General features: G+C 47.9%; 1 protein-coding gene across 2 annotated transcripts in view; it reads left to right on the top strand.

Annotated features, from left to right (window-relative positions):
- Window positions 1-20,393, top strand: part of MINDY4 (MINDY lysine 48 deubiquitinase 4) — an 89,743-nt gene that overhangs the window by 33,262 nt on the left and 36,088 nt on the right. For both annotated transcript variants that reach the window (XM_083466837.1, XM_083466838.1), the window contains exons 10-13: window positions 4,688-4,792; window positions 6,254-6,317; window positions 9,809-9,874; window positions 11,502-11,569. In XM_083466837.1, the coding sequence (XP_083322963.1) occupies window positions 4,688-4,792; window positions 6,254-6,317; window positions 9,809-9,874; window positions 11,502-11,569 (303 nt within the window). The remainder of the gene's footprint in view (window positions 1-4,687; window positions 4,793-6,253; window positions 6,318-9,808; window positions 9,875-11,501; window positions 11,570-20,393) is intronic.

Raw genomic sequence — 20,393 nt, 5'->3', positions numbered from 1 at the left:
GCACTTGCAAAACACACGTTGTTCGTGACGGGCCGGGTGCGTTTGGGGAGGGCTAGGAAGCCAGACGGACCCTCTGTAGAAGCAGTGTGTCGCTGTGCGCAAGTGCACAAACACCCTCTGCATGCACAAACATGGCACAGGTGTTGGCAGGTCACTGCATCAGCTCCCCACCACCATGTCTCTTGGTCCTATGTACACCGTGAGACAGTACTCTCTGCCTCCCCCTTAAATTCCTCTGCAAAATTCCCTTGCAAATGCCCCCATTTGAGAGGCCTGTTTGCAACTCTCGGCCACGAGCTCCCAGAAGCTGCAATGAGCTAAGTTTGACTGCTGCTGACTGCTAACTCCTCCCGATTAAAATAATGAATACCTAAGCTACGGTTTCCCCAGTAGTGATGTATGGAAGTGAGAGCTGGACCATAAAGAAGGCTGATCGCCGAAGAATTGATGCCTTTGAATTCTGGTGCTGGAGGAGACTCTGGAGAGTCCCATGGACTGCAAGAAGATCAAACCTATCCATTCTGAAGGAAAACAGCCCTGAGTGCTCACTAGAAGGACAGATCCTGAAGCTGAGGCTCCAATACTTTGGCCACCTCAAGAGAAGAGAAGACTCCCTGGAAAAGACCCTGATGCTGGGGAAGATGGAGGGCACAAGGAGAAGGGGACGAGAGAGGACAAGATGGTTGGACAGTGTTCTCGAAGCTACCAGCATGAGTTTGACTAAACTGCAAGAGGCAGTGGAAGACAGGAGTGCCTGGCGTGCTGTGGTCCCAATACTCACCCCCCTGAAGTAAACCGAAAGGGGGATAAGATCAAAATCCCTTCCACGCACATTCTAAATCTGAAACATCCGCATTTCAGATGAAGACGCCATTTGGAATTTTAGACAATAGCAGGCCTCTCTGTGAGAGATAAGTCTTCTCAGTGTTCCCACTGCTGGTCTGCTCAAAAGATCTCCCCATTTGAGAAGACTAAACATCAAATCAAAGCATCAGACATGAAAGAGAGTCCTTTGGCGTTCTTCCTCTGCCTTTGGGACAGTGTGGGATGTCTCCTCGGAAGGGTGTTGGTGACTTGCAGGGAAGCAGATAAAGGCGAAGCGAAACCTTACATCACTCACAGCTAATCTGGGCACTTCTTGGTGTTGGTCACTTACGGGCGAGGAAAGAGGAAGCAAGATCTTATGTCACCCGCAGCTATTTTGGGTGCTTCTTGGGAGCATTTGAGGACACAGTGCCAGGGGTCAGATCAATAGCCTTGCAGGCCAAGCACCAGTTGGGCAGTTGAGCTGGGTTGGCTGGGCTTACTGGAGGCTACCAGGTTGGCAAAGACTAGCCTACCTTGCATCAGATGGATTGCATCCAATAGGGACCCACTTGGGCAGGTGTTAACATGGCGAATATCCAAAATTTAGCAGGTGGGAGCAGGTGCAAGTCCTACGGCTCACTTCTCTGCCGGTCGCTACTCCTGTCCCAAATCATGAGCTCAAACTGTCATCAGCCTGGGATGAAGAATAATAATATTTTTATTATTTGTACCCCGCCCATCTGACTGGATTGCCCTAGCCACTCTGGGCGGCTTTCAACATATACAAAACCACAATGAAACATCAAACATATATAAACTTCCTGACGCAGGGCTGCCTTCAGATGTCTAAAGAAAGTCGTATAATTGCTTATCTCTTTGCCACCTGATGGGAGGGTGTTCCATAGAGCGGGCGCCACTACCGAGAAGGCCCTGTGCCTGGTTCCCTGTAACCTCACATCTTGGAGTGAGGGAACAGCCAGAAGGTCCTTGGAGAACGCTGGGGGTGGAGATGCTCCTTCAGGTATACAGGGCCAAAGCTGTTGAAGACTTTGATTTTTTTTTCAGTTTCTGCATTTCTCCGCCTCTGTTTTCAATTCTGGGGGCTGAGTGGTATGTTGAAACCCTGGCAGTGAGGGACAACCTAAAGCCTCCCACGCTTAAGCTTATGGGTTACAATCAGGAGTCATCAGCCCATCATCATCATAATGTTCATTTGTTTTGGTTTTTCTTCCCCTCTCAGCCGTTCCACAAAATGTCCCCCTTGGGGTCTCCTTTGCCCTAGCCAAAGTACATTCTTCTGCATCCTACGGAACTCGCTGTCCAGGGCGGGGTCGTTTTCCAATATCTGGCCTGAAACGGCCCTTTCCTAATGTCTTCCCTCTGCTTTTAACCTTTATGCTAAGTACTTCCTTTCCCTCCCGATCTAAACCCATCAGCTATTTCCAGACATCTGCCATCGTGCTCTGCAAGCCGCCACTTCGCTCGCCCGGCCGCCTCCCATAGAAATCAATCAGCCTCCTTTGAAAAGGGAGTGTCGTTCTTTGAACCAAAGATCTAAAATGGAAAGGGCATTAAGGAAGAGGAGTTTGTGCGGCCAGCCCAAAGGTTGCTTTCAGATCATGACACAGCCGGCTCCCCTGTCGGTTTCTTGCACCTCTCAAGATTTTGTTTCAGTGCATACAAAGGCGTATTGCGTGCCAAAGATGCGTGCAAAATTTGCATTTTGCAACCGAATGTGTCAAATTGTGTGTACGTTAGCAATTCTTTTCAAGTGTGCACCTTGTGTAGAAAGTACCATATTTTTTGCTCTATAAGACTCACTTTTTCCCTCCTAAAAAGTAAGGGGAAATGTGTGTGCGTCTTATGGAGCGAATGCAGGCTGCACAGCTATCCCAGAAGCCAGAACAGCAAGAGGGATTGCTGCTTTCGCTGCACAGCGATCCCTCTTGCTGTTCTGGCTTCTGAGATTCAGAATATTTTTTTTCTTGTTTTCCTCCTCCAAAAACTAGGTGCGTCTTGTGGTCTGGTGCATCTTATAGAGCGAAAAATATGGTACATACAAATTGTGTGCAATTTAAATGTGAAGTTTTGCTTTGTCTGTTTGAAAAAGCTGCACTGCAAACAGATGAAAACATGAGCAGGGTTGCAATAACACTTGTAATGTAACGGGAATTCTGGAGATAATGAAGTTTATAATAATAATAATAATAATAATAATAATAATAATAATAATAATAATAGGGAGCACAGTCGTACCTTGGTTGTTGAACGCCTTGGTACTCGTCCGTTTTTGCTCCCGAACGCCACAAAGTGAGTATTCTTGTTTGCGAACGTTCTTTGGAAGCCAAACATCTGACATGGTTTGCACAGATTCCGATTGAGTTCAGGAAGCTCCTGCAGCCAATCGGAAGCTGTGCCTTACTTTTCGAACGTTTTCAGAAGTCGAATGGACTTCTGGAATGGATGCCATTCGACAAGCAAGGTGCGATTGTATAGAAAAAGATGCAGTAGAAAAGATTTAATAACAGAGCCCATGGAAGGGATGGTGGGAAGTCCTGAGCTTTGGAGAAATCTCTTAATTGTGGGTATGCTGTTATTTTTCTAATTTTATACTTGTAAAATAAAATAAAAATTATGTTAAAAAAGAGAGAGTATTCTGCATGAATCAGAATGGTGTCTACCAATGTTTGAGCAACAGCAAGGCTGATATGTGAGAGAATTGGTTGCTTAGTTCCCCCCTAGTCCAGTCTCCAATGAGAGTGTGGCTCAAAAGACGACGTTTGAACAGATACAGCTTATTGGTGGAGTAGAGGAAGGAAGAGGTGTATAGACTTCAATTTCTCCTACAGCATAATCCTTTGCGTGTTTACTCAGAAGGAAGTCCTGCTGTGTTCAGTGGAACTTACTCTCCCAGGTAGGGAGGGGGGAGAAACAGAATCCAGTTCACAGTTAAATGGGAACCGACCTAATGTACAGTCCAAAACAATATGGAAACTGAAACACGGCCATCTTTTGAAATTTGCACCTCTCCGAATTTTGCAACGCAGTTTTGCAGCCAAGTACAATGTGCAACATGAGACGCGGGTGGCACTGTGGGTTACACCACAGAGCCTAGGACTTGCCGATCAGAAGGTCGGCGGTTCAAATCCCCATGACGGAGTGAGCTCCCGTTGCTCGGTCCTTGCTCCTGCCAACCTAGCAGTTCGAAAGCACGTCAAAGTGCAAGTGGATAAATAGGTACCACTCCAGCGGGAAGGTAAATGGTGTTTCCGTGCGCTGCTCTGGTTCGCCAGAAGCGGCTTAGTCATGCTGGCCACATGACCCGGAAGCTGTACGCCAGCTCCCTCGGGCAATAAAGCGAGATGAACACCGCAACCCCAGAGTCGGCCACGACTGGACCTAATGGTCAGGGGTCCCTTTACCTTTACCTTTACAATGCGTAACAAAAGTGCATATACTAGGAGGGGAAAGCGTGCAGATAAAATATGCATATTTGTGAAAATAAGGAACAAGAGGCAAAAATTGCTTTGAAAAATGTGGGAGGAAATACCAAAAAAAAAAATAATGTTTATATTATTAGAAATGCACACTAAAATGCTGGTGTGTTTTCATGTGAACTGAGGGGATCGGAATTTAATATTGGAATCCCCAGCAGATCCAAGTAGAGCCTGGAATGTTCTCCATCGGAAGCCCTTCAGGGCCGCTGCTGCCAGCCAGTGTAGGCAGCATTGAACTACAGGGACCAATGATCTGACTCGGCAGAAGGCAGCTTCCTATGGTCACTGCAGAATGGTCCTCCCTGTTCATTGCCCATTTCATTTCTCCCCCTGCAACGTTTGCTGCTGGTGACGCCTTGCTATCTCTTTTTGTCTCGAAGCAGGCAGTGCCTCCAAGTGTTGGCGGCTACCAGAACCCAGTGCCTCGCTCTGGCCATCGCCGGCATTTTGTGGCGCGCAGGCGGCCGCAGGAAAGCCACGATTGTCTTGTAAGTGGAAGACGTGTTTTCGGAAAGTTTGAGCAGACCTCCTCCCTTTTCCATCCCCCTTCTGACAACGCCCTCCTTAAGCCACTGATTTTTGCACATTTCATCAATAAAGATCATGATAATAGAGGGTCTGGGGACGTGGGTGGCGCTGTGGGTTAAACCACAGACCCTAGGACTTGCTGATCAGCAGGTGAGCTCCCGTTGTTCTATCCCTGCTCCTGCCAACCTAGCAGTTCGAAAGCACATCAAAGTGCAAGTAGATAAATAGGTACCACTCTGGTGGGAAGGTAAACAGTGTTTCCGTGAGCTGCTCTGGTTCGCCAGAAGTGGCTTAGTCATGCTGGCCACGTGAACCGGAAGCTGTACGCCTGCTCCCTCAGCCAATAAAGCGAGATGAGCGCCGCAACCCCAGTGTTGGTCACAACTGGACCTAATGGTCAGGGGTCCCTTTACCTTTAATAGAGGGTCAGCTTCCTTCGGAGACAGCTCGGCCTCCCTTACCGATTTTCCACCTGGGAAGATACGGGGAAATATTGTGCATGTCAGAACACGCCAAACCAGGCGGGATGCTGCGTGAAAATCCCTTGGGTTTTCCCTCTCCTAGTTAACAGCAGCCGCAGGGAGTGGTGTTCATTAGGACTGCAGCAAGGGAGGGAAGGTCTAATCCTGGCCACTCCGCACCACTCAAGTCCCAAAGATTTTTGGTGCCTTTCACATCTGCTCCTAATTTGGAAAACACACCCACCCACCCACCCTGGTATGTTTGCAAAAGTTGCACAGAGCATTGTGACAACCGTGCCCACTCTGCACACGTAGTATTCGTCCATTTATGAAACTGCAGCGAGCGCTGCAACAAAAGGTTGCAGCGTGGAGCCCACGCTGCTGTTTTCAGGGAGAGGCCCTTGTTGCTCGCTGGCAGTAGCAGAATCAGTCAGAATATGTCAGTTCTGTTAATCTTTTTGCAGCAAATTAATTATTTTTGCAGCAAGGACTAATAATGTATGTTTAATTACTGTTGAAAATGATATATTAAAAAAACTGTGTGTGTGTGTGTGTGTGTGTGTGTGTGTGTGTGTGTGTGTGTTGCAGCAAAGACATGGGAGGCTGCCAGGATATATTGGCCCCCTTTTCCATAGAAAAACCTTACAATAGCTATGGTAGTTCTTTGGACCAGAGTTGGACCAGTGGTGTCGCTCAGAGGAGAGGATGTTTTCCCAACCTCTGAGGTTCCTATTTAAAGAAAATCTGAAGGACAAAAGCACATGGGATTGCCGCTTTCCTCTTCCCTGGGAAAGTATCGAGGGGGAGAGATTCCAAACTCTAGTTGCTCCTCCAGCCCCTGCCAAATATTGACCCTGGATGCAAAGGGCACAGTCCTTCAATGACTCCTGCCGTTAGCGAACGGGGCTCCTCATCGGCTGTTTTCCTTCTTCAGATCTTTTGTTGTTCTGTTCTTTTTAGGTGCACTGGAACGCAGCAGTTCACTCCTGTAGGGAAATACAAAGCAGATGGGATCTTGGAAACGGTAATGTTTTAGCCAGAACTGTCCTCCACCCTCCCTCAACCTTTCATAGAATTGTAGAAAGTTGGAAGAGACCCTGAGGGGTCATCTAGTCCAACCCGCTTGCAATGCAGAAACCTTTCTTGGGTATATGTTTCTGCTTTGTAGTTAGAAATAGCATACAGTGGTACCTTGGTTCTCAAACGCCTTGGTACTCAAACAACTTGGAACCCAAACACTGCAAACCCGGAAGTAAAGTGTTCCAGTGTGCGAACTTTTTCTGCAAGATGAACGCGCTCCGTTTTGAGTGTTAGGCTTCGGAATTGAGTGCCACACTTCCATTTTGAGTCTTACACTGAGGTCTGTCTCTTTTTGCTATTTGTTTTGCGGCTTTTTTGTTTCTGTGACACTGTGGAACCCAGTTCAGCTACTGATTGATTGACTGTGTGGCTGCAGCGCATTGTTTATTGCTTTCATTTTATGGGCCAAAGGTCTCGTTAGATAGTAAAAATCATGTTAAATTGCGGCTTTAGGGGTTGTTTTTAAAAGTCTGGAATGGATTAATCCATTTTGCATGACTTTCTATGGGAAAGCGTGCCTTGTTTTTTGGAACGCTTTGGTTTTGGAGCGGACTTCCGGAACGGATTAAGTTTGAGAACCGAGGTACCACTGTACTCTATTCTGCACGTGTGGAATTTGCAAACTTGTGCATCTGGGATTTGCGCTCTCGGAATCCCAAGAATCCCTGCTATCCATCAAACTTTAAATGCATGCTTCTAGCCCTTAATGCCAACAAGAACAGAACCGGGAAATATGTGGTCAGCGTCTGGCAAATACTGAGAAGCTAGAGCAGGGTTCAGCAAATCTGGGGGTTTAGCCGCTTAACAGCTATTTCCACAGTCCTAGGAGGGTGTGGTTGTGTGTGTGTTTTCCCAAAAAAGAGGGAACCCAAATTCCATTTCTTCCAGCGGGGCTGCTGTTAGGGTGGGGAAGAGGCGTAAAACATTACGCAGCAGTTAAAAAACAAACCATACAGTATTTATGTACGCCACGACCGCCTCTAGGATTCTAGTGGCTCAAAAATGGAAAACCCAGGAAATCCCAACTTTAATGGAGTGGCAGACGAAAATGTTTGAATACGTAGAATAGGCGAAAATGACCTATAAGATTCGGAACCAAAAAGGAACAAAGTTCAGAGAGGAGTGGAGTAAATTTGTTGAGTACATACGGAATAATTGTAGAAGCTTAAAGACTGTAGCAAGGTTAATATAAATCTTGTGACTTGGACAGAGTGTAAATAAGAATCTGTAAGAGAGCATGTTAATTGTGAAAGCCGATGTAGGGAAGGAAGGAAGTCCGGGCGCGATAATGCGCATGGTAAATAAGAAGACACAAAAAATGTTGAATGTAAGAGTATATGCTTTATTTATTTTTGTTTTGGAAAATCAATAAAAAGCATTTTAAAAAAACAAACAGAAACCTTGACACCCGGACTCCAATATACATGTTTGCACAAAACCCGTAGAGCGAGCCCCAAACTGAGCAGAGTGGAGATGAGATCAAAACAGTAATGAACCGGAAAGATCGTTCTTGTGGAATGAACGTCATGAAAAATACAAGGCGTTTCAATTTAAGCCTCCCTGGGAAGCCGCGGAGCTTCGCGTTCCACCTCCGCAACAGAGGATCCTCATCAGCCCTACATCTCCCGACCATCTCAAAAAGCAGGGGGGAGAGAGAGAAAGAGAGAGAGAGACACCATAGTTCAGGGCTTTCCGTCTTCAGAGGGTCCCAGGTGATGGGAAAGCCCCCCCCCATTGAGACACTGGGGAGTTGTGGCTGGTCAGAGACTATCTTGGGTTAGGCAGACAAATTGTCTCACCTGACCAGGCAGCTTCCCGGGCTGGACCCCCCCCCCTTCTTCAAAGCTCCACTAAGCCTTCTCCTTAACCCATTTGAGCCACATTTCTGCTTTTTTGAAGGGGGGATCATTTTTAATTGATTTTACAAATGAGAATTAGTTACAGTACCAAATACGTATCCGTAAAACGAGATTTCTCTGAATCTCACTACTTCCCCCCCCCCATCCACTCTGTGGGTCCTGTTGGCAACACTTCCAACTGCATGTTATTTCATAGTCTCTGTTTTGTATCTATCCACATTGTCCATAGGGGACGCTGTGGCGCTATGGTCTAAACCACTGACCTAGGGCTTGCCAATCGGAAGGTCGGCGGTTCGAATCCCCGTGACGGGGTGAGCTCCCGTTGCTCGGTCCCTGCTCCTGCCAACCTAGCAGTTCGAAAGCACGTCAAAGTCCAAGTGGATAAATAGGTACCACTCTGGCTGGAAGATAAACAGCGTTTCTGTGCACTGCTCTGGTTCACCAGAAGCGGCTTAGTCATGCTGGCCACATGACCTGGGAAAACTGTCTGTAGACAAATGTCAGCTCCCTCAGCCAGTAAAGCGAGATGAGTGCCGCAACCCCAGAGTCCTCTGTGACTGGACTTAACGGTCAGGGGTCCCTTTACCTTAACTTTCATTGTCCATATTTCTTACATTCCAAGTGGGATTAAAATCTTGCTAACATTTTCATCTGCTTACAGTAGTCTCCTAAATAAATTATAAACTTTTCCCATTCTTTCTTGAATTTCTCGTCTTCTTGGTCTCTGAGTTTCCCAGTCAGTTTTGCCATTTCAGCATAATCTAACAGCTTAGTTTGCCACATTCCTGCTTAAACCAGGGCCACATCCACGCCATGCCTTTAGAGCAGCATCATGCCGTGTTAAACCACCGTGGCTTCCCGCAAAGAATTCTGGGAGCTGTAGTTTGTTCAGGGTGGTGAGTGCTATCGGGAGGCCTCCCGATTCCCCTCACAGAGCTACAGTTCCCAGAGCTCCCTGTGAAGGTAAAAAAGGTAAAGGACCTCTGACAATTAATTCCAATCACAGGCGACTCTAGGATTGCAGCGCTCATCTTGCTTTACAGGCCGGCGTTTGTCCGCAGACAGCTTTTCCGGGTCATGTGGCCAGCATGACTAAGCTGCTTCTGGTGCAATGGAACACCGAAACCAGAGCAGCTCACGGAAACACCGTTTACCTTCCCACTGAAGCCGGTACCTATTTATTTACTTGCACTTTTTTTTGACGCCCTTTCAAACTGCTAGGTTGGCAGAAGCTGGGACCGAGCAACGGGAGCTCACCCCGTCGCGGGGATTCGAACCGCTGACCTTCTGATCAGCAAGCCCAAGAGGCTCAGTGGTTTAGACCACAGCTCCACCTGCCACAGCGCCAACAGTCAGGGGTCCTTTACCTTTACCTTTATAACCCTGCTAGAAAGCCTCAGGACCCCAATGCATAGCAGAATGCCTGTCTCCACCAAGAGAAACTCTTTGCTACACATGACAGTAGTCCTATCTCTCTCTCTCAGTTTGGGATTTGTTGCCTAGACCTTGGCTGGATGTTCCCCTTGTATTTTGGCCTAAATTCCCCCCCCCCCATGCTTTTTTCTTCCTTTCACAGCTGATGTTGCACGTTGCCACAAGTTACGAAGACCTGCTGAGGTTCCTGCAACAAAATATTCATCAGGTACGAATCTTGGCCCGGTCCGGTTCTCAGTCGCTTCTCAATCGCAGCGTGATTTTTCTCTCGCACACTTGTTCAGAGCATTTATTTCCATTTGCACGTTGCCTTACATGATTCATAAATCTACAAGTGAGGCACTCAAACTATATCCTTCTTCTTCCTGTGTGTGCCAACTATTCTATCTGTGATGTTTCTTCCTGTCCTTGTAAAGTGTTATATCTATCTTTTCCTGGTTGTTGCTGTTCTGCGTCCTGCCTTGGGCAGAGCTGATATCCCATTGTTGTTTCAGAAATTCTCCATTGCTCTGCCCTGTGTTTCGTTGTTTTGCAACTTTTTACAGCAGCTGCAAAAATCACTGTCCCAATAAATACCTACGATTCTACAATTCTACCTTGATGGCTTTACCTCCAGCTAGGAAAGGGAGGAAAACCTGCTTTCTTTCGGCTTGTCTACTATAATCTTCAGTTAGCAAGTTTCTGTGGAGCATGTAGCAGACTTGGCTGGCGACAGTAACTTGTCAAAGAGACTGGATTTGACCCCTTTAGCTGTCTCTGCTTCTATAGAATCTCATCTTCCAGGTACAGAATGCTGGGAAGGTCCATAGCTTAGAGGCAGAATGTCTGCTTTGCAAGCAAGAGCTTACTGGTTCAGTCCCTGAAGTCTCCAGGCAGGGTTAGGAGAGGCTGCCTGCCAGAAATCCTGGACAGCCTCTGCCAGTCAGAGTAAGCTATACTGAGCAAGACAGACCAAACATTCTGCCTTGCTATAAGGCAGCTCCCTATATTTCTAAAATCACAGGTTTGGCAGGGACTCCAAAAATGACTTACAGACCAACTCCCAATTCTACATCAGTACAAAATAAATTCAACCCCCCCAATCAATCATCATAATAAATATTGTGATATTTTGGTTGGCCTAATATCGGGTGGTAGTTCACAGTTTTGCTTAAGAGTAGACCTAGTGAAATCAATGGACCTAACTTAGTCATGTCCATTCTTTTCAATGGGTCTGAGAAAGGTAAGATAAATGACCCCCGGGTGGTTAAGTCTAGTCAAAGGTGACTATGGGGTTGCGGCACTCATCTCGCTTTCAGGCTGAGGGATCCAGCGTTTGTTCACAGACAGCTTTCCGGGTCATGTGACCAGCATGACTAAACCGCTTCTGGTGCAACTGGACACCGTGATGGAAGCCAGAGCGTATGGAAATGCCGTTTACATTCCCGCTGCAGTGGTACCTATTTATCTGCTTGCACTGGCATGCTTTTGAACTGCTAGGAGCAACAGGAGCTCACTCCGTCGGGGGGATTCGAACCGCTGACCTTCCGATCGGCAAGCCCAAGAGGCTCAGTGGTTTAGACCACAAGGCCACCTGTCTTTGTAGGTTTGGGATTCGTTTCTTAAGCACCAACATAATTACCTTTACATTTTGTAAGATGAAACCCAAGTATCTGCCAAAAGGATAGTTGGCGGTCCTCTTCCACTCAGTCAGCACCACCACCTTGCAATTTAACACAAAAATTATTTTTTAAATAACACAAATGGATGCATTTTTGGTTCTGCTGCGAAAGACTAGTTCAGGAAGGTAAGGACTAGCTGAGAACCTTGACCTTCTTCCCTTCCTTCCCTCCCAGTTTGAAGCTGGTCCGTACGGGTGCATTCTTCTGACTTTGTCCGCGATACTATCAAGATCCATCGATCAGTGAGTATATCTGCATTTCTTTCTGAAGGGTGGCTGGCATTGGCTCCTAAGCCTCTGGGATATAGTTGTGCGATGTGCAGCGTGGCCAAAGTTTCCAAGTATGCTCTGGCTTATCGCGGATGGAATTCCTTAGGCCCTGGTTTCTCGAAAAAAGGCTTCCCTGAGACTCCCTTAACGGGCACGTCTCCTTGCGCTCCACCTGCCCAGGTAGCATCTGTTATGTGTGCAGTGTTTTAAAGTTCATTAAACCAAAATGGCAAGCATAGACAGTCACTATCAAAGCACACTGCAATGAAGGCAGGATGCCTTTCAGTAGTCAATGTCCTGCAGGAAGTGGTGATAGGCGCTCCAGCGGAAAAGAGCAGAACAGTTTTTCCAGATAGATGAACTGTTAGTATAGTATATAGTATAGTATACCTGAAGGAGCATCTCCACCCCCACCGTTCTACCCGGACACTGAGGTCCAGCGCCGAGGGCCTTCTGGTGGTTCCCTCACTGCGAGAAGCCAAGTTACAGGGAACCAGGCAGAGGGCCTTCTCGGTGGTGGCACCTGCCCTGTGGAACACCCTTCCACCAGATGTCAAACAGAAAAACAACTATCAGACTTTTAGAAGACATGTGAAGGCAGCCACATTCCCACGGCTCCTACCAAAACGTAAGAAGGAAACTAGGGTGGGGTTCTCCCGTTAGTCGTGTGGGTTTCCTGCGAAGTTTCTTTGCCATACCAGGACAGCTGGCCAGCAATTCCCATCCCTTCCATTGCTTCCCATGCCCAAACGATGCCTGCCTCGTCCGTTTAGCTGCCCTTCGCAATGCCTGTACCAGAAACTCATTGGTACATATTTTTTCCTCGGGCAAGAAAACAAGGGAATCCATCTTCCCCTGAAAATTTTGACAGAAGTAATTAGAAATATACTTAGGGCAGGGCAGCCTGCTCCTTCCACTCCTGCCCTGCAGAGCCGTCCGAAAAACAGCAACACCCCACAAGTCATTCTCGGGAGAGATAAGCGATAAGCTCATTAAGGTTCTTGAATGTAAACAGATGATAAGAAATGGGGCATTTTAGTTCCTCTGCTCGCTTCCTCTGGGCAGCGGCTCTGATTCACCTAATGCCTTTTTGATTGCTGTGTGTTTTTCGATTCGCAACGCCCGCCTCTCGCGACTTTGACATTCAGAGCGTTGGAAGCCAGGCCAGATTTAGGTTTGATTTGGCCCTAAGCTACTGAAGGCAACGGGGCCCTTTATATGTCCAGCTGTCCTTTGTCAACAACAAATTGCCACTGCTTTTTTGTTTTGAATATATGCTATATGGTAATTTATGGACCTAGTGGGTATCTAAAGCCATTTGCACATGCAGAATGTAGGCACCCTATATATAGAAATGAGCAAAGCAGTGATATTTTAGGGAGCAGCCTAGCAGGCGGGGCCCATGACTTACATCCTAGGAGCCAACACAACACAAAACACTGTTGCTGTATGTAGGGTTTATTTTATTGGTTTTTTATCTATGGAAATGTACATCCAGTTTTTTTCCCCTTTTAATTTTTGCCCCCCCCCCACCACCGAGAGTGGGGCCCTAAGCTATAGCTTGTTTAGCTTATACGCAAATCCGGCACTGGCTGGATGTGAGGGCTGTTGGAGAATTCTGATGAACGCAGAACCCAGAGGAAAAAAAGGGAGGGAGAAAGGTTGTTTCCTGCTGCTCCAGAGAAGCGGACACGGAGCAATGGACCCAAACTACAAGAAAGAAGATTCCACCTAAACATTAGGAAGAACTTCCTGACAGTAAGAGCTGTTTGACAGTGGAATTTGCTGCCAAGGAGTGTGGTGGAGTCTCCTTCTTTGGAGGTCTTTAAGCAGAGGCTTGACAACCATATGTCAGGAGTGCTCTGGTGGTGTTTCCTGCTTGGCAGGGGGTTGGACTCGATGGCCCTTGTGGTCTATTCCAACTCTATGATTCTATGATTCTAAATGGCCAGCGCTTAAAAGAAGAACCTGCTGCATCAGGCAAGCATCTACAGTGGCCTGCACAATTTCCCTAATTCCTATAATTGATTATGCAAATTGTGTAAGTTACTTAGTGTTGCCGCGGCAGACGGCAAGACGGATGCTGTAGTTTTTGGCGGTAGCCCTAAGCTATACAGTGGTACCTCAGGTTACATACGCTTCAGGTTATAGACTCCGCTAACCCAGAAATAGTGCTTCAGGTTAAGAACTTTCCTTCAGGATGAGAACAGAAATTGTGCTCTGGCAGCGCGGCAGCAGCAGGAGGCCCCATTAGCTAAAGTGGTGCTTCAGGTTAAGAACAGTTTCAGGTTAAGAACGGACCTCCGGAACGAATTAAGTACTTAACCTGAGGTACCACTGTAGCTTGTTAGCTTATACGTCAATCTGGCCCTGGTTGGAAGTCTCCATTTCAAGCATCGTCTTCAACAAAAGCTCAGCAGAGGGCCTTGGGCGCTAAAGGCCTCAGAGTCCTCCCCTCACCCAATCTGAAATGCAGAGGGGATACTAAGGAGGTATGGCTCAGCGGCAGAGCATCTCTTTGGCATTCAGAGGGTCCTGACCTCACTCTTGAGCATCTTCAATGTGGAGCTAAATGGACCAATGGTCTGAATATGTTCCTATATCCCCAGTGGCAGAGCCTTCACTTCTGCACACAGCGCCTAATTGGACTGTGGAACTCCCTCCCACAAGAGGGAGTGATGGCCACCAACTTGGGTGGCTTCAAAAGACAATGAGGGAAATTCACAGAGGACAAGGATATTGATGGCTACTAGGCACGATAGCTGTGCTTTTGCCTCCACGGTTGGAGGCAGTCCAACGCGGGTGGCTCTGTGGGTTAAACCACAGAGCCTAGGGCTTGCTGATCGGAAGGTTGGCGGTTCGAATCCCCGTGATGGGGTAAGCTCCCGTTGCTCAGTCCCTACCCCTGCCAACCTAGCAGTTCGAAAGCACATCAAAGTGCAAGTAGATAAATAGGTAGCGCTCCGGCGGGAAGGTAAACGGCATTTCCGTGCGCTGCTCTGGTTCGCTAGAAGCGGCTTAGTCATGCTGGCCACATGACTCGGAAGCTGTATGCCAGCTCCCTCGGCCAATAAAGCGAGATGAGCGCCGCAACCCCAGAGTCATCCGCAACTGGACCTAACGGTCAGGGGTACCGTTACCTTTAGGCACGATGGCTGTGTTTTGCCTCCACGGTTGGAAGCAGTCATGCTTTTGAATTATAAATGTTGTTGTTGTTCTTATTACAGTGGTACCTCAAGTTTTCGAGTCTTTCGGAAGCCGGACATTTCGGTTTTCGAACGCCGAAACCCAGAAGTCATTGCTTCCGTTTTTGAACGCTGTTCGGAAGTCAAATGGCTTCTGCTGAATTTTCCCCCCAATTTCCCCCATTGATATTGCAGGCCACCCTTTGCGCCTCGGTTTTCGAACGTTTCGGAAGTTGAACTGTCTTCCGGAACGAATTATTTTCGAAAACCAAGGTACTACTGTAGTATTGTTTCTATATAAAGATGAAGGGTGGTTTACAATGTAAAAACACAACAGTACATACAGTATTGTAGTAAGAAACACACACACACACAGAGAGAGAGAGAGAGAGAGAGAGAGAGAGAGAGAGAGAGAGTTAGCCAAAGAATTAGGCAAAGGCCTGAGAGAAGCTGGACATTTTCCATGCCTTCTTGCTGCTGAAAACTGCAGGAGGTGAGAACAATCTTTTGCTAAGGTCTCCCTCGGGACGTGGTGGATTCTCCTTCCTTGCACTTTTTAAGCAGAGGATAGCTGGCCATCTGTTATGGATGCTTTAGCTGAGATTCCTGCATTGCAGGGGGGTTGGACTAGATGACCCTTAGGGTCCCTTCCAATTCTACGGTTCTGTGTGTCAGATGCTGTTTGGTGGTTGCTTGTGAGTAACCAGGCAGGACTCCGACCTGTCTTTTACAGGTTTTATTGTGCAAACTGTTTACAGTACAGATACACAAAGTTCATGTCTGTCCTAGTCACGTGCAGAATCCGGGAGCGGCCTCTTCCGGCTTCTCCCCCAACATCCCTCGGTCCTGTATACCTGAAGGAGCGTCTCCACCCCCATCGTTCAGCCCAGACACTGAGATCCAGAGCCGAGGGCCTTCTGGCGGTTCCCTCATTGCGAGAAGTGAGGCTACAGGGAACCAGACAGAGGGCCTTCTCGGTAGTGGCGCCCGCCTTGTGGAACGCCCTCCCATCAGATGTCAAAGAGATAAATAATTACCTGACATTCAGAAGACATCTTAAGGCAGCCCTATTCAGGGAAGTTTTTAATATGTAACGCTGTACTGTTTTTAACACTGATTGGGAGCCGCCCAGAGTGGCTGGGGAAACTCAGCCAGATGGGCGGGGTATAAATTTATTATTATTATTATTATTATTATTATTATTATTATTATTATTATTAGAACACTTTGGCACCCCAAGCCTCCTCCTCCCCTCCTTGCGTTTCACCCCTCTGCGCAAGCTGGGCGACGGAAGTGGCGTGCGTCCCTCCTGGCCCGCCACTGGGGCTTTCAGGAGCATCCGCAAGCCCTTTCCTCGCTCGGCTAGCCCCTTCCCTCTCTTCTCCACTGGAGGTGTGGCTTTCCCCACCGCTGGAAGAGGAACTGCTCCTCAGGAGTTTCGGAGGCTCTCTGTATCCCAATGCCCCCCCCCGCCTTCCTCCCCTGTTCCGATGGCCGTCCCCTGACACCATGGTTCTCTGATTCTGTGCTCTGTGGTTTCCCATTGGCCTCCGTGATGCTGGACAAGACAGGCCATTGGCCTGATCCAACAGGCTCTTGTTGCGCTCTTCCTCGCATGCAGAAAGCGTTCCAGCTTCAATCCCCATCATCTCCAGCTAGGACACAGAGTGGCACCATCTGCAGCCCTGGAGAGTTGCTGCCAGTCATTCAGTGCTGAGATGGAGCAGCGGCCTGACTCAGTATGAGGTTGAGGTCCCTGCATTACAGGGGTTGGGCTAGATGTCCTTTGGGGTACCCCCCAACTCTCTGTGATTCTGTCAAGCTGCTTCCTGCATTCCTGTGGAAGAGGAGAGCCTCTGGAGATTGCCATCAGCTAAGGCAGGCGTAGGCCACCTGTCGTAAGGAAAGACACTTTGCTAGAGGATTAACGGACAAGACAGTTAGCATGGCATTTTGGGGCCGTGAGTATCGTGAGCCCGCGACTTGGAATAACTCCCTCCTGGCCTCCCTCTTCTTCTTTGAATGCGGAATCAAGCATGTTTGGAACACAGATCCCCATCCCAGCTTAGACTCCCAGAAAACTCTCGGAGCTTTTTAACTTTCGCCTCTGAAACGTTTTTGTTTTGTTTTGTTTTGTTTTTTGCTTTTGGGGACGATGGAGCAAACAATGGCTGCTTATGTGTTTAATCGGGAATATATAGCATCATTAAAAACAAGAAAAGAAAACAGGCCAAAAAACAATGGCCTTGAGAAAACAGCTCCAAGTCTCAGGGACACAGAAGGTCAATTGGGGAGGCTGCTTGGTCCATTAAGAGCAATCTATTCTAATCCGTGGAAAATGTGCTTCATAGCCTCTTAATCTGCCTCAGAACTTGAGTAGCCAGGTCTCTCTCTCTCTCTCTCTCTCTCTCTCTCTCTCTCTCTCTCTGGCCTCTTACCTTCCTGAAAATGTTCCCACCTCCCTCCTGAAGGGAACCGGGCTTCCGTTGCACGGTTCAGAAGTTTGCTGTGCATTCAAACATATGTTTATCCCATTGATGTTTCTATAATGTGTAGGAGAAATTCCTCCTCAACTCACACTGCCTTCAAATTAATACAAGTGCTCACACCCTGAAATTTGCAGCTTTTGTTGTGTGGGCTGCCGACAGCTCCCTTCTATTAGCACTGCGTGGTGTTCCGGATATTTTGCATCTCAATCTTCACACCCCGGCCTCTTGCGTCTTGCATGCAAGGCGGCAGCCGTAGCTTGGATCTTCTAAATGGTTTTTTTTAATTAACTGTACAGTGGTATCTCGGGTTAAGTATTTACCGTATTTTTTGCACCATAACACTCACTTTTTTCCTCCTAGAAAGTAAGGGGAAATGTCTGTGCGTGTTATGGAGGAAATGCCTACGGGTGGCATGCCTACGGATTTTCCTCCTCTAAAAACTACGTGCATGTTATGGTCGGGTGCGTGTTATAGAGCAAAAAATACGGTAATTCGTTCTGGAGGTCCGTTCTTAACCTGAAACTGTTCTTAACCTGAAGCACCAGTTAACGGGGCCTTCTGCTGCTGCCGCACCGCCAGAGCATGAGTTCTGTTCTCATCCTGAAGCAAAGTTCTTAACCTGAAGGACTATTTCTGGGTTAGCGGAGTCTGTAACCTGAAGCGTATGTAACCTGAGGTACCACTGTATTTAACAAAATGTGTATGCTGCTTAACTGTACACGAGACCTCCGTGCGGTGTTACAAAGAATGCAAAAACGTGCTTCGGAACTGCCGGTTAGAAAACCTACGTTACTGGCAAGCTTATGGAAAAAGCAAAATGAGTAAGATTGGCAGTCAGAAGTGTGCATTCAGAGCTAAAATTGCAGGGTAGAATACACACCAGCTTTGTAGGCCACAGGGGAATAGGGAAGGAAGATACAGGAAGATCTTCACCTTTGGAGGATGGATGGCAGCTAATGGATTGAGGTTGAATCCTGACAAGACAGAAGTACTGTTCTTGGGGGACAGGGGGCGGGCAGGTGTGGAGGACTTCCTGGTCCTCAGTGGGGTAACTGTGCCCCTGAAGGACCAGGTGCGCAACCTGGGAGTCATTTTGGACTCAGCTGTCCATGGAGGCGCAGGTTAATTCTGTATCCAGGACGGCCGTCTACCAGCTCCATCTGGTACGCAGGCTGAGACCCTACCTGCCCGCGGACTGTCTCGCCAGAGTGGTGCATGCTCTAGTTATCTCCCGCTTGAACTACTGCAATGGGCTCTACGTGGGGCTACCTTTGAAGGTGACCCAGAAAGTACAACTAATCCAGAATGCGGGAGCCAGACTGGTGACTGGGAGCAGCCGCCGAGACCACATAACACCGGTCCTGAGAGATCTGCATTGGCTCCCAGTACGTTTCCGAGCACAATTCAAAGTGTTGGTGCTGACCTTTAAAGCCCTAAACGGCCTCGGTCCTGTATACCTGAAGGAGCGTCTCCACCCCCATCATTCTGCCCGGACACTGAGGTCCAGTGCCGAGGGCCTTCTGGCGGTTCCCTCATTACGAGAAGCAAAACCACAGGGAACCAGGAAGAGGGCCTTCTCGGTAGTGGCGCCCGCCCTGTACAACGCCCTCCCATCAGATGTCAAAGAGATAAACAACTACCTGACATTTAGAAGACATCTGAAGGCAGCCCTGTTCAGGGAAGTTTTTAATGTGTGACATCTTAGTGTCTTTTTAATCTTTGTTGGAAGCCGCCCAGTGTGGCTGGGGAAACCCAGCCAGATGGGTGGGGTACAAATAACAAATTATTATTATTATTATTATTATTATTATTATTATTATTATTATTATTATTATTATTAGAACTTCGGCACCCCAAGCCTCCTCCTCCGCTCCTTGCGTTTCACCCCTCTGCGCAAGCTGGGCGACGGAAGTGGCGTGCGTATTATTATTATTTATTTCAGCCCGTAAAAGATACACTTGGCATGTGGCTGCTGGGCTCTCCTGTCTTGCATGCCATTGGACCAAACCCATTAATGGTGGCGCATGTACATGGCCAAGGAGAACATCCCTTCGGAGATCCCTTGTGCCCAGGCTGCCTTTTCCTAGAAGCGTCCCTTGCAATTATTTTAAGACCTTTTCTCCCCCACCCATGGCCTATTTCTGTCGCCAACCCCGTAATTGTGTGTGTTTTGCTAATGTTAACAGTCTGTTGCCATGAAGAAAGGGGTGTGAGGTCAGCCCTGGAGCACTGAAAGCTCGCCACATGGAGAGGAACTGCAGAAATGCCAGGCCTCCCATTAAAAACACACACACACACACACACACACGTGGCGTCCTCTGCTTTTTAAGCGGCCGGGAGTAGGAAAATCTACAATTAAAAAAGGTTTGGGGGGGGGGAGAGCAGGGAGGAGAGGAGGATGGTTTATTTTTGTGTCTGTAAGTTAGGGTTTTCCCCTGAAGTCAACTCTCTTACTTTCTGTCCGTTAACGTCATGGAACGTGGGGGAGCCCCGTCTGGCTCCCATCTGACAAGGGACTCTGAGAATTATTTTTATAATGATTATTATATTTGTGCCCTGCCCCCTTCCCCCTGTCTGGGTGGCTCAAGGTGCCTAGCGCAAATAAAACCGAAGCCAAAAGCATAGCAGAAACAGTCATTAAGGTGTGAGGAAACACTATTGGAATTAAAATAACATTAAAAGATCCACTAAAAAAACACACTAGTGACAATAATGATAATTGAAAACAGCAGAACGCCAAAACAGCCCCTTCTCTAAAGTCCGGTGGTACAAGGTCGTCTTTGCCTGCCAGCAAGAAGGACAACAAAGAAGGAGCAGGTCTAGCTTCTCTATGATTTTCAGAGTTGGAGCAGCCACCAAGAAGGCCCTGTCCCACATCCCCGTCAAGAGTGCCTGTGAAGGTGCTGGGACTGAGGTAAGGGCCTCCTTTGAAGATCTCAAAGCCCGGGCAGATTCAGATGAGGGAATAATGCTTTTCAGGCATCCTGGGGACAGCGGCAGCCTCGAGGCCTTCCCTGAGTGACCACAATGTCTCTTGATCCCACCCCCAGGGCCAGATTTAGGTTTGATGTGGCCCTAAGCTACTGAAGGCAATGGGGCCCTTTATATGTCCAGCTGTTGCTG

This window comes from Podarcis liolepis (genome assembly GCF_965112155.1).
Source record: "Podarcis liolepis genome assembly, chromosome: 12".
In the NCBI taxonomy this organism is placed as follows: Eukaryota; Metazoa; Chordata; class Lepidosauria; order Squamata; family Lacertidae; genus Podarcis; species Podarcis liolepis.
This window is presented reverse-complemented; position numbering and strand designations above follow the sequence as displayed.